This window comes from Bradysia coprophila, unplaced genomic scaffold (assembly GCF_014529535.1).
Source record: "Bradysia coprophila strain Holo2 unplaced genomic scaffold, BU_Bcop_v1 contig_151, whole genome shotgun sequence".
Classification (NCBI taxonomy): Eukaryota; Metazoa; Arthropoda; class Insecta; order Diptera; family Sciaridae; genus Bradysia; species Bradysia coprophila.
Genome location: NW_023503423.1, coordinates 8,209,119 through 8,223,056, shown reverse-complemented (window position 1 = coordinate 8,223,056; position 13,938 = coordinate 8,209,119). Strand labels below are relative to the sequence as shown.

The 13,938-nt window shown below is 34.9% G+C and overlaps 2 protein-coding genes across 4 annotated transcripts in view; both read right to left on the bottom strand.

Annotated features, from left to right (window-relative positions):
- Nucleotides 1-9,888, bottom strand: part of LOC119074825 (dual specificity mitogen-activated protein kinase kinase 4) — a 54,005-nt gene extending 44,117 nt beyond the window's left edge. Inside the window, exon 1 of one of the 2 annotated variants that reach the window (XM_037181114.1) lies at nucleotides 9,604-9,888. In XM_037181114.1, coding sequence (XP_037037009.1) covers nucleotides 9,604-9,625 — 22 coding nt within the window. In that variant the 5' untranslated portion in view covers nucleotides 9,626-9,888. The remainder of the gene's footprint in view (nucleotides 1-9,603) is intronic. The other variant, XM_037181115.1, reaches the window with a different exon arrangement.
- A 2,149-nt stretch (nucleotides 9,889-12,037) lies between these two features.
- On the bottom strand, nucleotides 12,038-13,938 carry LOC119074827 (tetraspanin-7-like). 2 transcript variants are annotated; one of them, XM_037181118.1, is made up of 6 exons: nucleotides 13,808-13,937; nucleotides 13,642-13,738; nucleotides 13,340-13,528; nucleotides 13,074-13,244; nucleotides 12,879-13,004; nucleotides 12,038-12,815 (listed from the first exon to the last, which is right to left on the bottom strand). In XM_037181118.1, exons 2-6 carry the CDS (start codon nucleotides 13,717-13,719, stop codon nucleotides 12,660-12,662), a joined length of 720 nt encoding a protein of 239 aa, XP_037037013.1. In that variant the 5' UTR covers nucleotides 13,720-13,738; nucleotides 13,808-13,937; the 3' UTR covers nucleotides 12,038-12,659. The 2 variants fall into 2 exon arrangements, with proteins under 2 accessions (XP_037037013.1, XP_037037012.1); XM_037181117.1 differs by having other exon boundaries at nucleotides 13,642-13,938.

Genomic DNA, 13,938 nt, shown 5'->3' with positions numbered 1-13,938 from the left:
GTGCACCGCCGATTTTACGCCGGCGCGCCGCCGATTTTTGGCCAAATTTTCGGCGCGCCGCCGCCGAAAAATATTCGCTCACGCCGCCGCCGCCGCCGGTTTCATTTTCGTCGCGCCGAAATTTTATACTTTTATTGCTTTCAGCCATTTTAATGGGCGGCAATATAAACTTAAACTGAAATATATATACAACAGTGTGTGCGTGATTACAAGGTTTTAGCAAATGTTTCTATCTCTTAATTTTTTAAGTCAGGTTGCTATATGCTGCTCAGCAAATACACTTATTACTAATTACTTATTACTTATACATTTATGTTTATCAAAATCTCTTATTTGCGCAAACCATAGAGTTACACTCGAGAGTTGGCGTGATGGCGTTTTGTCGTTTTATCATCTATCCATGTGGCCACTATATGGACAACCCTATCTTTGTAGTTACTTATCAACCCTGAGTCATATGTTGTTCTGTCAAAACGGAAATTATGATGACTCATATCAAAACAAACCATTGCACTTTTTTGCTTCTGAAGATTCATAAAATCTGATTGTTCAATTGCTCGAATATGCAATTGGATACGCCTGTACCGACAATTTGATACGATTTCGCAACCAATTTAGTAGTATTCTTTAATGAAATTTGTGATATTTTTACTCTGAAACCGTTGACTTTAATTTGATAAATTTTCACTATTTCGTTTAGTTAAATTTGTTCCTAAAATTTATTAATTCAATTACTGTAACGAAATTCACACATTTAAACCGACTCTAAGAACAAACAAACATAACACAAATTCAATGACACAAAATGTCAGACATCAGTACTCATGTAACAGCAGTCAAAACAGCAGTAAAAACAACAGCTGCTGGCCACAAGAATACAATTATTAGGAGCATCGGCACCCAAAATGCTGGTTTCCTCTTAAAAGTAGCATTTTCATAGAAAAGCGCCATCTTGCCAACACTCGAGTGTAACTCTATGGCGCAAACCTTCTACTACGATCTCACTTCTACATCGAAGATATGGAAATGTAAAGTCACATCTTCTTAATCTACTAGATGTTCTGACAGTTACTCATAATTTCCCAAGGTTCTGAAAGAATATGGTATACACTCGCGAAGGCGGTTGAAACCAAATTTGTCAAACGCACTTATTACATATTGTTGAAAAGTCAACTTGAAAACAATTATTTTTTGTAAGTTGAAATCGTCATATAAAATATTCCAAACCTAGTTGGCGCTACAGAGGAAAATTTTGGTTCCACCGCTCTCGTGATCAACTCGAAAGTGTCTTAACCTGTTCTTTCAAAACCTTGTGAATCGAAAGGACAATCGTGAGTTTGCGAAAATGACATATAAATTATAAGTTGTAAATTTTAAGTAACCTTCTAGAACATCTAGTATGAAGATGAAGATGTGACTGAAAATTTCCAACTTATAAGTTGACTTATATGTCATTTAGGCAAACTCACTAATCATTCTTGGATTCATTGAATCAGATGTTTTTAAAATGAAGGTCAGGGATTGTACATTCGAAAGATAAAAATGAGATTGTACTTGGATTCGTGGTTGATACTTCAGTTCTTCAGTTTGCAAGATAGTAAGAATTCAGTGTTCGTAAAAAGGATTGCGCACGCTTTTTCAAATGTCTTTGCATTATTTTAGAAAGTTTAGATTTTTTTTTAAATTTATCGGCGCGCCGATCGGCGCACCGCCGCCGACATTAAATTTCTTTCGGCGCGCCGCCGCCGATCCATCACCAGTCGGCGCACCGCCGCCGACTATTTTGAAATCGGCGCACACCTCTAGTCAGCAGCCTAATCAAATATCATTAAAATCCCTGGGAACACTAAATATGGTCACAGGCACTCAGGTATCCCTGAATCATCCTTTCTCGGTTAAGAAAGAACTGAACAAATTTCTTCGTTTAGATTGTTAAAGGAATCTACACTTACTACACAATTCTGACGGAGCTCTTCTAGATGGAGCAACTTATTGAAGATTTTCTTGTTGATTTTTCGTCGCTCATTTTGATTTTTTTTTTTGAATTTTTAAACCAGATTGCATGTCCTACAAGAAAGCAGCTCGGACAATTTTGCTTGTTGTAGTAACTTAGCGTAGGAAATAGTGATTAATGATATCGTTCAGTACACATAATTAAAGAGCGTTCAATAAAGCACCTACACCTAACAAGTTCTGAGTCCAACAGATTTGGTCTGGACTGCATTTTTACAACTGTTTTATTAAGTTTTTGGACATATCAATATGATCGCCAGTGTTACTGACCTATGCTTGTGGACAATACGGTATCGACAAAACCACACCAGGCTACAAAACATGAGTTTTTATATAGAAACAATGTTTACTAAAGATAGCAGGGTAAGCTGCGGAGCCTGCTTAACAAAATGGATAGAGTAAACTTTAGATGCCTCTGTAGCATAAAACGTTGTATGAAGTACTTTATTACGCTCACGATATGAGCTTTTGACTCTACAACCATTTCAACAGCAAAGCATGCACACTTGATCGAGTCCATTTTTACTGACACAAGGACCTGGATTAGTTATCGTTTTATCAAGCGACGATTCTTTTGGGAATATCTAGAAGATCCCCCGTCCGTTATAGCCCATCTTCAACTATACCTCACGAATTTTGTTTCTCGTCGATTTAAAAAAAAGATTTTGGAAATCCGTTGAGAATCAATGAAAGTGTAAAACAGGTATGGTCTATTGTCCGCCCGGAGGACATGAAAATTTCATTTTCGTTCTTAAACGCACTCATTTTCATATTATTTCGACATAAAATGTGAGTGCGTTTAAGACGAATTCGCCGATCGACCATACCTGTTCTAGACTTTCATTGTTGAGAATTATCAAGTTATTAAGTTATCAAGGAATGAACAAAGTGTGACAAACATTTTCATGTATTTAAGTTTTTTGGTCATGCATTCAGTTTCAAAACCTTCCAAGGGCTAAGTGTTGAGAGCTTTCGACTTCAGGGTAACATCGATGCCGTCAGCAACAATTAATGTATTTTCAATCATAGTCGTGAACATTTTGTGATAAATATATTTTAGATTTTTTATCATCCGTAAGACCCATGACTTTCAGGGAATGACAAAAACTTTAACTTGCAATCAAAACATGTCGCCCAAATGATCACTTAAGAGCTTTGTTGACAGAAAGTTTTCGTTTTATCGTAACTGAATGTAATGCAATGAAGACTCAAGTAAACATCTAAAACATTGTATAAATACGGCTTACAAATGCCCTTTAATGACAGGGTTGCATTGAATTATTACATAAGTACTATCACAATTGCCAATTCAATTTTGAATAAGTTATAAAAGGATGTGCAAGTCTCGACAATTACGGTAAATCGTTACAATATAATTTGATAATCAATTACAGTGTGGGAAAATTGAAAAGTGAACGATCTGTGCATACGCTTTTCAATCGAAAGTTTTATGATGAGGGGGAAAACAGCTCACAAAAAATCGTGTTTCCAAAGTTTTAATTTTTGAAATATGTGGGAAAATCAACGGCAAATCCAAATCTTTTCTTTCGATTCATTGAAAACCACAACGATCTGTAACTAAGACTCTTAAAACCACACGTTCACTTTAATTCCCGTCAGCTGCGGGAGCCTTTGTTATTAAAAATGATGACCTGAAGAAAAAGTAGGAAATTTAATTTTCTCGTCGCCATGTGGCCATAACTTTCATTACAATGTTTTTCAAGTGATTAACCGTTTCTTGTCCCCATTCAACAAGGCATTCTGATTGTCAAAGTATTCTGAGTAGAGAAAATAGGGTTAATCACACCACACACATGAAATAGTACCTTCGTTTTTCCCAACAAACGATTTCGAAGTTTCATCGGAGGGGAGAAAATTACTACTTTCCCACCAGTGTTTCAAAAAATATTATTATTGATTCAACTTAATTCGGAAACAATAAAGTACAGAGAATAACATCGCGATGCAAATTTATGGAAGTAACATCAATGTATATCAATCGAATTGAAATCTCAGAATATATAAATAAAGGTTGTTCTAGTTGGACTAATCATTTTATTGTAAGCCTTTGTATATATGCATATCTACCGTTCTACCGTTTTAAACATTTTCCTTAAGATTGAGAATATTCTAATCGCGCATTTCGATAATAAAAATCAGCTACAGACTCTTACAAAAATTATAGACAGTGAAGTCAGAGACCATAGTTTTGGTGTTGATACATTCAATCAGGTGCTATTTTTCCTTTAAGAAAAAAAATTTGTTAAAATGATCACTAGAGAAACGGTAAGTTTCAGAAGAAAATCAATTTCTCGTTGACACACAAATTGACACACATACTTTCGCAGTTGGACATCATTAACGCTGATTTGAATGCAGTTGATGTTGCAAATTCAAACATAACGAAAAGGACTGTGGGTGTCATTAACGATGATTCTAATGCAAATTCTGTGTCCTTTTTCAATAAAAACGAAAGGCTGAAGACGATCAGACATCCTTTAGACATTAAGGAAATTCTTGAATCAACGACTAACAGTAAAGTTGACTACACAGAGCATCTAAAGATTTACAATCAAATTATTGCCTATTATAATGTCCTTGGACTCTTCTTTGGCATCGAGTTTCGGTACGCTTTAGAACATTTTCCAGCGTTTTCTCAGTGGAAGGTTTATCCGATGTCCTCTTTCAATTAGACACGACTGGAAAATGTCCCATCATTTTACCTTCTGGTCAACTAATATTATTTTGCTCACGGCTAACTGCTACATCCCCTATAATCTTTACTATCACTTCAGCAACGGTGATTATTTAAGGCTATTAGAGCCGCTCGCATTGTGTGGGATTCTTTTGACGGTAAACTTTCGTTTTAGGGGGAGTAAACGTCAGATTTTTCGCCGATAAATGCAAAGACACTAACACTAATGCAAAACGCTCATTTAAACAGTAATTAAATTTTGACTCGGTGGATTTTGACCAAACAAAATGCCAGTGTGTAGCGCATGATCTCATGACTGCTGTAAAGTAGCTAGTTTTTTGAGCGGACTTATATCTGCCGTGTGATAAGACTTTGAAAATTCTTTGATTTGTCACTGATTTCCTCACCGCTCAGCCGATTTACGTCGCGGAGAAACTAAAAATAATTTTTTTTACCGGACTCATGACATCATGCTCTGCACACTAACATTATGTCTGGTCAGAATCCAGTCAATTCAAAATATAATTGTTTTTCAGACATTCATACATTTTTGACATTTACGGGCGGAAAATCTGATGTTCTCTGTTGATAGAGTCAAAAATATTGAAAGAAAAATCTTGTTCTTTTGTACAGTCGGACTTGAAGTGGCTCGTTTTCCTTAAACATTGGAAAATTTTGTTTGGCTTATTCTTTGTTGCGGAAAAAATGTGCAAAGAGAATTTAACCGATGGCACAAGGGCTGAAACTATAACTGCAGGCTTGAAAAGAACTTGTGCAGTAATCAAGGTGTATACTATAGGCGTCATAGCCGTACTCTTATTTTATGTCGCTGTTCCAATCAAGTACTATCTGGTTGACGGCATTTTTATACCACTAATGCCAATCAAAACACCATTTATCGACGAGGACGCTCTAAATGGGTGGTTAATGGCGAGCACTATCCAAGGGATATTGGGTCTGTATAGTGGTATCGGAACTATTATGTAAATCAATCAGAGATTCACTAACTGCTGACTCTGAAAGATTTGAATTTTTAAGGTTCGGAGCTGGATTTCTGATCTGCATCTGCAATTACATTTTCCTAGTCGACTTAATTGCGTTGGACTGGAAAGATTTGAATGAAATGTGGAACGGTGAAAGCCTGACGTCGACAGCGTACAGACATTCATTTCTGTATAACATTTGCAAAAAACTGCAGGACATGAGATCGTAATAATACACCAGACATGGGGTTGTGCGGGCCAATACGATTGCTTTATCATTAGGAGGTGTTATCAGTTTAAATTATAAAAACTACTAAAGACAAACCCTCGTTACAAATTGTAACTTACATTCTCACAATCTCATTAATTGAGCCCTTAAATTTTCCAAAAACAGAGAAGAGTGAAAAAAGGAAGAGGATCGTATTAGCCCGTTTCCTTCGTGATCGCATGGTTATATGAGAAAACGTTCTGAATTAAATATTGTTCTCAGATACATGAAACAAGTGAAAAAAATGTACGAACGCAAGTTTTTCGTTTTCTTTATCATCAGCTATCTGGGCGAAGTGCTTTGTTTGTACCAAATTAATAAGGTACGTTTGCATCCGACAGTAATCCTCTTGCTTTTCTAAGTTATTGTTCATATCTTAGATCAATTGGATACCTGGCTACACAACCGCTTGTATAGTCTTCATTGAAATGATGTTTTACTGTTATGTCGGGTAATATATTACCTAAAAGCATCCTTAGTAGAAATTTAATCAAAATACATTTTCTAGCACACAACTAAGCATTATGGTAATTCTACCCAATCGACAGTACCTGGAAATCCGAATGATGCATTATCCGTATGAAATATAGAAAAATCACCACATATTCGTGACACCAGATTAATTGGGTGTAGTAATAGATTTACGAACTTTGGCCGTCGACAGGCCTGTTGTGCGTGCTGAAACAGTAACCAACGAAAAACAAAACACAGGAAAAATGTAATAAATAAATCTACAGCAGTGAAATTTCGTTCGGATTTTGTAGCATCCGGATTTTATGGGAATGTGTCGCATCAATCAATTAATTGCCAAAAGTTCTCCATAAATAAACCTTTACAACAGGATGACAAAATGTGTCTCTATCTTCAACAAACTGATTGGTACACATTTGACTTGCATTCTCAGAAAATGGTTCAGAAGATATTGCATCTATGTCAGCAGCCTAATCAAATATCACTGAAATCACTGGGAACATTAAATATGGTCACAGGCACTCAGGTACCTCTAAATCATCCTTTATAAGATTAAAAAAGAAACTGACAATTTTTCTGCGTTTAGATTGCTAAAGGAATCTACACCTACTACACTCTTCTAACGGAGCTCTTCTAGAGGGAGCAAAACTTATCAATGTTTTCTTGTTGATTCTTCGACGCTGATTTTAATTTTCTTATTTGAATTTTTAAACCAGATTTCATGTCCTACAAAAAGCGACACGGACAATTTTTGTTTATTGCAGCAACTTAGCTTAACAATGGGAAATAGTGATAAATGACATCGTTCAGTAGACATAATTAAAGAGCGTTGAATAAAGCACCTATAACTAACAAGTTCTAAGCTCAAAAAATTTGGTTTGGACTGCATTTTTACAACTCATTTATTAGATTTTCGACATATCAGTATGATAGTCAGTGTTACTGCCGTACTTGTAGACAAGACGGTATCGAGAAAAGCATAACTAGGCTGCAAAACATGAGTTTTGATCTAGAAAAGGTGTCCAGTAAAATCGTATTAACTCGCAATTTAAAAAAAAAAATTCACCATAGATTAATCTAACAATTAATTGTCTCATATAGAGAATGTGTAAAATCGTATAGGAAAAGGATGTTTTAAAACTAATACTAAAATGGAATAGATTTTTCTCTTAAACTATTACATTTTAGTACGTGTTGTCATGTGTCACTGAATTATTTTTTCATGAACAAACTTCACTGCTGTGACATTTCATGGGAATGAACCAATGTGAAGTTATTACACAAGAAAATAGTCCAGCGCGAATGAAGTACTATAAAAAAATGTGGCGCCTCTACAGGCCAACCGACTAGGCGAATTAACTCGCAGGGATAAAAAGGGGAGCCTGCGTGACAAAACGTAGAGTTAGAGATACAAATAAAATTTTATGAATGATAAAACTGTAGAAGTAAATGAATCTTGCAAAGCAAGAGTGGTCCTCTGTCCTTGATTGTTAATAATTTGGTAAAACATTGCATTAAATCGAAATACGAGGTTTGTGTTGCACGGAATTTTTATCACTTTTTTTTAACAAACGATAAACGTGGTTTAGAAAATTGTGCATTCGGGAAAGTTTGCTAACAGTGTACAGTGTAAAGTTTATGCAGAAGTTTGTGTAAAAAAACTCCGGGGAGCCAGACCCACTTTTTCTACCATAAATTTTATTAATTCGGCTAGAACTAGAATCGTCTAGAATCGATAAATATTGTACTCGATTCAGAAAATGAATCACAGGAAATTACAGCGGCCATAAAAATTACTTTGAGTGTACCACCGATATTGGGTATGTTGCACAGATGAATAAATGAAAATTTGTAATATTTAGTTCAAAGATCACAGAACTTAGTGGAATATTTATGGCTGAGACATTTTACCATTTTTTTTTACCATGAAGCCATGATAGCTCATTTTTGTACAAATGTACATAAATGTAGAAGACATCGTGATTTACTTTTTTGTACATTTGCACAAAAGAGAGCCATTACAACGTACTTCAAGGAAAAGTGCTTCGAGTGACAGATGTCAAATAGATCCATGAAAAAACATTTTACAGTGCCAAAATTTGTTTGATACACTGTCCAGTTCCAATACTCTATTTAGAGAACCACTCATGCTTGAAGTGGCCATTACGACAAAAAAATGAATTTTAGAATGGCCACAAATATGCCGCTAAATTTTATGGTTAGTATCTAGCAACAAGATCTTTATCACACTAACTTTCAATAATTAATTTCTTCCATATAAGATTAGTTCATCTAAGATGCAGTTAATTTCAACTACATTTGTGTTTTGTGTTAAGTTTGCTTCAGCTGTTTTGCTAGGCTCACTCACACAAAAACACTGCCATGTACGAGCAGTGTGGCTGTTTGAGTGGACCAGCTGGCAAAAGAAGAAAACTTAGACACACGGCGAGAATGTTCAATTTTATCGTTCGAGTTACATAAAACAATTTTCCAAAACTATTTTTCCGGAGACTCTACTTCTGATGAATATACATAGTTATACCAACCAGTCGCCAGTCGAGTATATGCCAGTCGAGTATATTCCAATCGCTCAGACTATTCTTTTTCCTCTACCCGGAACAAAAATTTCAATCATATGAAGGTCGAACGATTACCAAAAACACCCAAATTTCTGATAAATTTCCAACAATTTTGGACATCGTCGACTGACATTCTCGATCGATAAGGCAACCAATCAATTTTATGGAACAAAATGCAAATAGCTTGAAGTATAAAAAAATGACTTTTACAAAGTTCATAGGCCAGCATACAAGTCTGTACACAGCTATAATGAACAATAACGTTATGAGCAAATATTATCGGAGCGACAGATTGTTACTAACAATTCCCAAAATATATGACCACTGCGGGAAATGACTAAGAGATTAATAGAAAGCATTGAATCAGTCGTCGATGTTTTGATGTAAAAAAAATGAAATTTGCTTCCATATTCACTGGTGAGAAGATAAGAATGTAAGCCTTCGACTGAGATGTTGCAAGGGAATGAGAATAAACATTTTTAAATTGGACAATAGTTTTAGTCAGGTGTTCTGCATCTGTCTATCTTATCTATCACTAGGCTAATCAAAAAAAATTGAAATGAGAGAAGAAAAAAATATCGAATTTATATTTACTTTGTGTCGAATTATCCGCCATTTTAGCTTCTTAGGCAAAACAGATGAAAACTAAATAACACTCTTTTCAACGATTCACAATAACACTTTAATGTTGATTTGCTTTCGGATCGTGGTCAATTTCAAACAGATCATTATTACGAATCAATTCCAATTGATGCGACTGATTATGGTACACATTATTCACAGATAAAACACAAACTTTTTTTTAAGCGTAAAATTTTATCACCAATGTAATGGACAACGCAAATTTTTATTTTCACTTCTTCTTCTTCAGATTTTGCTTTTTTGGGGAACAGACGGCAGTGTTGTCAGCCAAATTTGAAACGGAAAATTATACCAGCTAGCTGTATGTATGTTTTGGTGGCATATTTGTCTAGGAAGATTGGGATACGGAATATTGGGATGCTCGATTTATTTGACCATTTTGTTAAAGGTTCTGAATACCGACATAAATATTTTGCATATTTTGCAATATATTTACATGCTACATGCCTCGAAAACCGTACTTTTCATGCTTGAAGCACGTCTTTCGACGCCCTCAGCATTTAAAATCCATTACATAACTCGTGACAAAAATGAAAAGTCTCGTTTTCTTGTGTTTATTGACCTCGACTTCGCCTCGGATCAACAAAATTCTCACGAAAAGTCTAGTTTTATCCGTAGTCATGTAAAATACTATTTATCGATTTTTTCCGAAAGGATTTTATTTGGAAGCAGCTTAACGGCAAACAGAAAAAAATTGGTAAGTTGTTCCAAATAAATATACTGCCAAAAAAGGGTGATGTTTGAGTCACGGGAACGGGAATTCAATCATGGCTTCGGTTTTAAGCGTCCGAGAACATTTATTCTCACGAAATGTCAAAGGTATCAACATAGCACTGAACGAAGCACGAGTTTGTAAGGTTGGTAGAATGCCACTGCGTTGCAATTTTATGCATTTTTTGTAACCAACTTCTAATTTGTGAGATGTCGTCTTTATATATTCAGTAAACAACTAATTTTAGTTGTTCTGTTGGAAAATGTCGACTTGCTGCAGGATATTTCGGATAAGACCTTTATCCGGAGTCCGGATTCCGGACTTGCAATAAAACACGACGTTGCTTTTCGGCTGTTTATTGAAAAGTAACAATTACAATTTTCATCCTAGCTAAGGTTATAAAGTCGTTGACATTTATTTAGACTTGTCAAATTCAAGTGTATAATTCAACATGTTCCACATGTCCAAATTATCCGAAAATTTAAGTTTGTAGAAAAGAAGGTTCGAAATTTCTCCTGTACGTGTCAAGACTCTGGCGATTGTCTACAAACAGTTTTTCTGGCCTTTTGAATGTCTTGTTCCTCCGGTAAATAAAAATTCTGTTTCTAAGTTGCATAAATCTGTATTATACGTTTAAATATTTTATAAAATTTTCAGTAAATGTTTAATTGATAGTAACAATAAAAAAATGTTCTGTGAATAAATATTAGAACAACAAGTCACATATAATTTTTTGATAATAGAAAAAATAGTCGTTACAACGTATACACACAATGTTTTACTGATTAAAATTCATTAAAATAGTTTTCTATCTACCAAGGACCATCAGTATCCATTTTCTTTGGAAGATGAAGCTCCCTAAAATGACCAAAGTACATATCGAGCTCTGGATGTTATGTTATATCATATGAAGAGAGTACATATTTCACTATCTTCACGATTTTCAGAAAAGTTTTGCGTAACTACACGAAAGCGTCGGTCTTTAGGAGTCGCCATAAACTATTATATGTTCATAGCTCGCTCACACAGTCTAATGAATACTCTGATATTTCTTTCGTTTTCGTGTAAAATTTTGTGCATTAACAAATTCACACTTCCACTGCAATTTTGAGGTTTCCCTCCTTGCGATGCATTGGTTGTGGTCGCTTAGAAAATTTCAAAGTGCTCAAACTGTAAGGAAACATCTCTTTTGAATACTCGTTATAACTGTCTTCGAACTTCTGTAAAAACGAACGACCGATGGACCTTTAAGAGGCATCGATGCTTTGCCGAAAAGCATACATTTAGGCGTTTTTTAAAAACTGGATTTTAGTCTACTTCTTATGATATCTTTCCACTAAAAACCTTTTTCAAAAATATAGGACTGCAATTACGACCACGAATGTGTTAACTTTACACATAAAATAGATTTGGTTGCAGCAGTTTGACCAGCTCTGAGAAAATTGAGCAGTTTATGAAAATTTCGTTAAACTGCTCGCTCTCAGAGCTGGTCAAACGACTGCAACCAAAACTAATTTTTATTCAAACCTAATACATTCATGGTCGTTATTGCGGGCGTATATTTTGCAAAAAGTATTCTGATGAAAAGATAACATCAAAAATGAAATACGAGACACGCAAATGTAGGCTACAATTTTAGCTAAGCATAGATGCCTCTTAACATAAAATTTTTGATTTTTCATTCTTTTGTAGTGAAACTTGGCATTAAGATTAACATCAAGATATTTTTTATATAAAAAAGAATAAATAGAACAGACTGACGGTTAGGTAAAAGTGGTCACAAATAAATTTGTCCGCTTCACTTCGATTGCGTTCGGAACTTTATTATGAGAATGTTGTGTTTTATTGGAGTTTATTTAGTCAAGTTTATTACGTAAATGTTTATAGTGGATTATAAGTCAGGGCCTGTTTTATAGATTTTCTTTCGAAATTTTAGAAAGTTTTCGAAAAATCTAGAAATTCTAGAAAATTTGTAGAACTTTCAAGTTTTTTTTAGAATATTTAAAAAGTTTCAGAATTTTTTAGAAATTGTAGAATTTGTACAGATTTCCAGAACTTTTTCTACAAAATTCTGCAATTTCTAAAAATTAGTTTAACTCCTAGAATAAGAAGAAACCTCAGAAAATTTCAGAAAATAGGCCCTGATTGTAGGTATGGTAGGTTATTATGATAATTCGCTTTGGAAATATGATCGTACTAAAATATTGAAACATTAATGCCTCGTAAATACAAAAAAATTGAATTGTTTTCTTTTCAAAAAGTTGTTGCAACCAGAGTGTTAACTGATGTACAAAACTCAGTTCATCTGCTCATATTTGGCTTTGCTCACATTAGACGCTAAACAGCAAGACAAAACGATTCCTACGATTGGGAACAATGTTACGCCAAGAGCACATGTGCCGATCATAGCTAGATTTTCATTGATGAATTTCACGACTATGTCATAGCATCCCTGGAAATAAAAAATTTCATTTTGGTTTCAATGTGTCCTTTCCCGAATTTCCAAGTTCCCTACTTGATTATAAATTTGCGATTCGTCTTCAACATCACAGTCGGTCAGTTTGCAGCACGATTTGGGTACTGGTATCGGCCGTTGTAGACTCGACCAATCTTTGTAGCCGCGATTGCCACAACATTGAAGCTTTAAGCGTTGGTGAAGAGTTAAGTTTAATATGAAAGACAAAGAAAATCGCGCAACCAAACAACATACCTCCGATTGCATAACATCAAAATCGGTTGATATGGTTGAAGATTCCCCGTAGATGTTCATGCTTTGATTCAAACCACGATCAAATCCGTTCGTTAATTTGTCTTTGTATGCGTAAATGGAGATCGTTACAGCAATTTCCAAAATTAAAATTATTGCCAAGAATCCACCGTACTATTTGCATTCGGTTCAACCAACAAATGATAATTAAATTTTTTCTTATCAATTTTTGTACATATACGAACAAAATTGTTATTGAATTTCTCTACCATGTACAATAAAGATGGTTGACCTTTCACTGTACAGCAACATGCCAATGTTGCAACAAACAATATTAAAGCACCCGTGCCCACCAAAACATATGGCACTGCATTCGAAAAGTCAGCACTCAATTCCAAGAATTTAATAAGTCTCACTTGCATCCATATTCCAGCACATAGTACTGCCAGACCGGTTGCCTGTTATACATATTATTATCATCATTTATCAATAACATCCATATTGCAAAACAGCTATTATGTTTTACAACACAGACGAAATGCTACTGTGGGATAAATCAATAATTTCTTACCCAAAATGTTACATTGAATAGCATCAGCAATGACTTCATACAAGCCATGGCAGGAACGGTTTGCAGACATTTTCCCATTTTATTTTTATTTTTTACCTATTGAAAAAGCTACCGATGAGGGCACCAAATTATTCCACAATAGAAATGGATATCACATGAAATGTGCCAGACTTAATAATTTTGTATGTCAAGTATCACCCAGTTATGAATGTGAAACAAGTGTGCTTCAATTTGCGACGTATATAATCTAACAACTGTTGAGGTACGTTGTACAATGACACTCTTAACTCGCAGTTA

Bases quoted from the DNA above. Each gene is read 5' to 3' on its own strand.
- LOC119074827 (XM_037181117.1), bottom strand. From the start codon at position 13,719: ATGGGAAAATGTCTGCAAACCGTTCCTGCCATGGCTTGTATGAAGTCA. The intron at 13,529-13,641 runs GTAAGAAATTAT...TATGTATAACAG, and splicing joins TATTCAATGTAACATTTTGG to GCAACCGGTCTGGCAGTACT. The intron at 13,005-13,073 runs GTATGTTGTTTG...CAACGCTTAAAG, and splicing joins TTGATGTTATGCAATCGGAG to CTTCAATGTTGTGGCAATCG.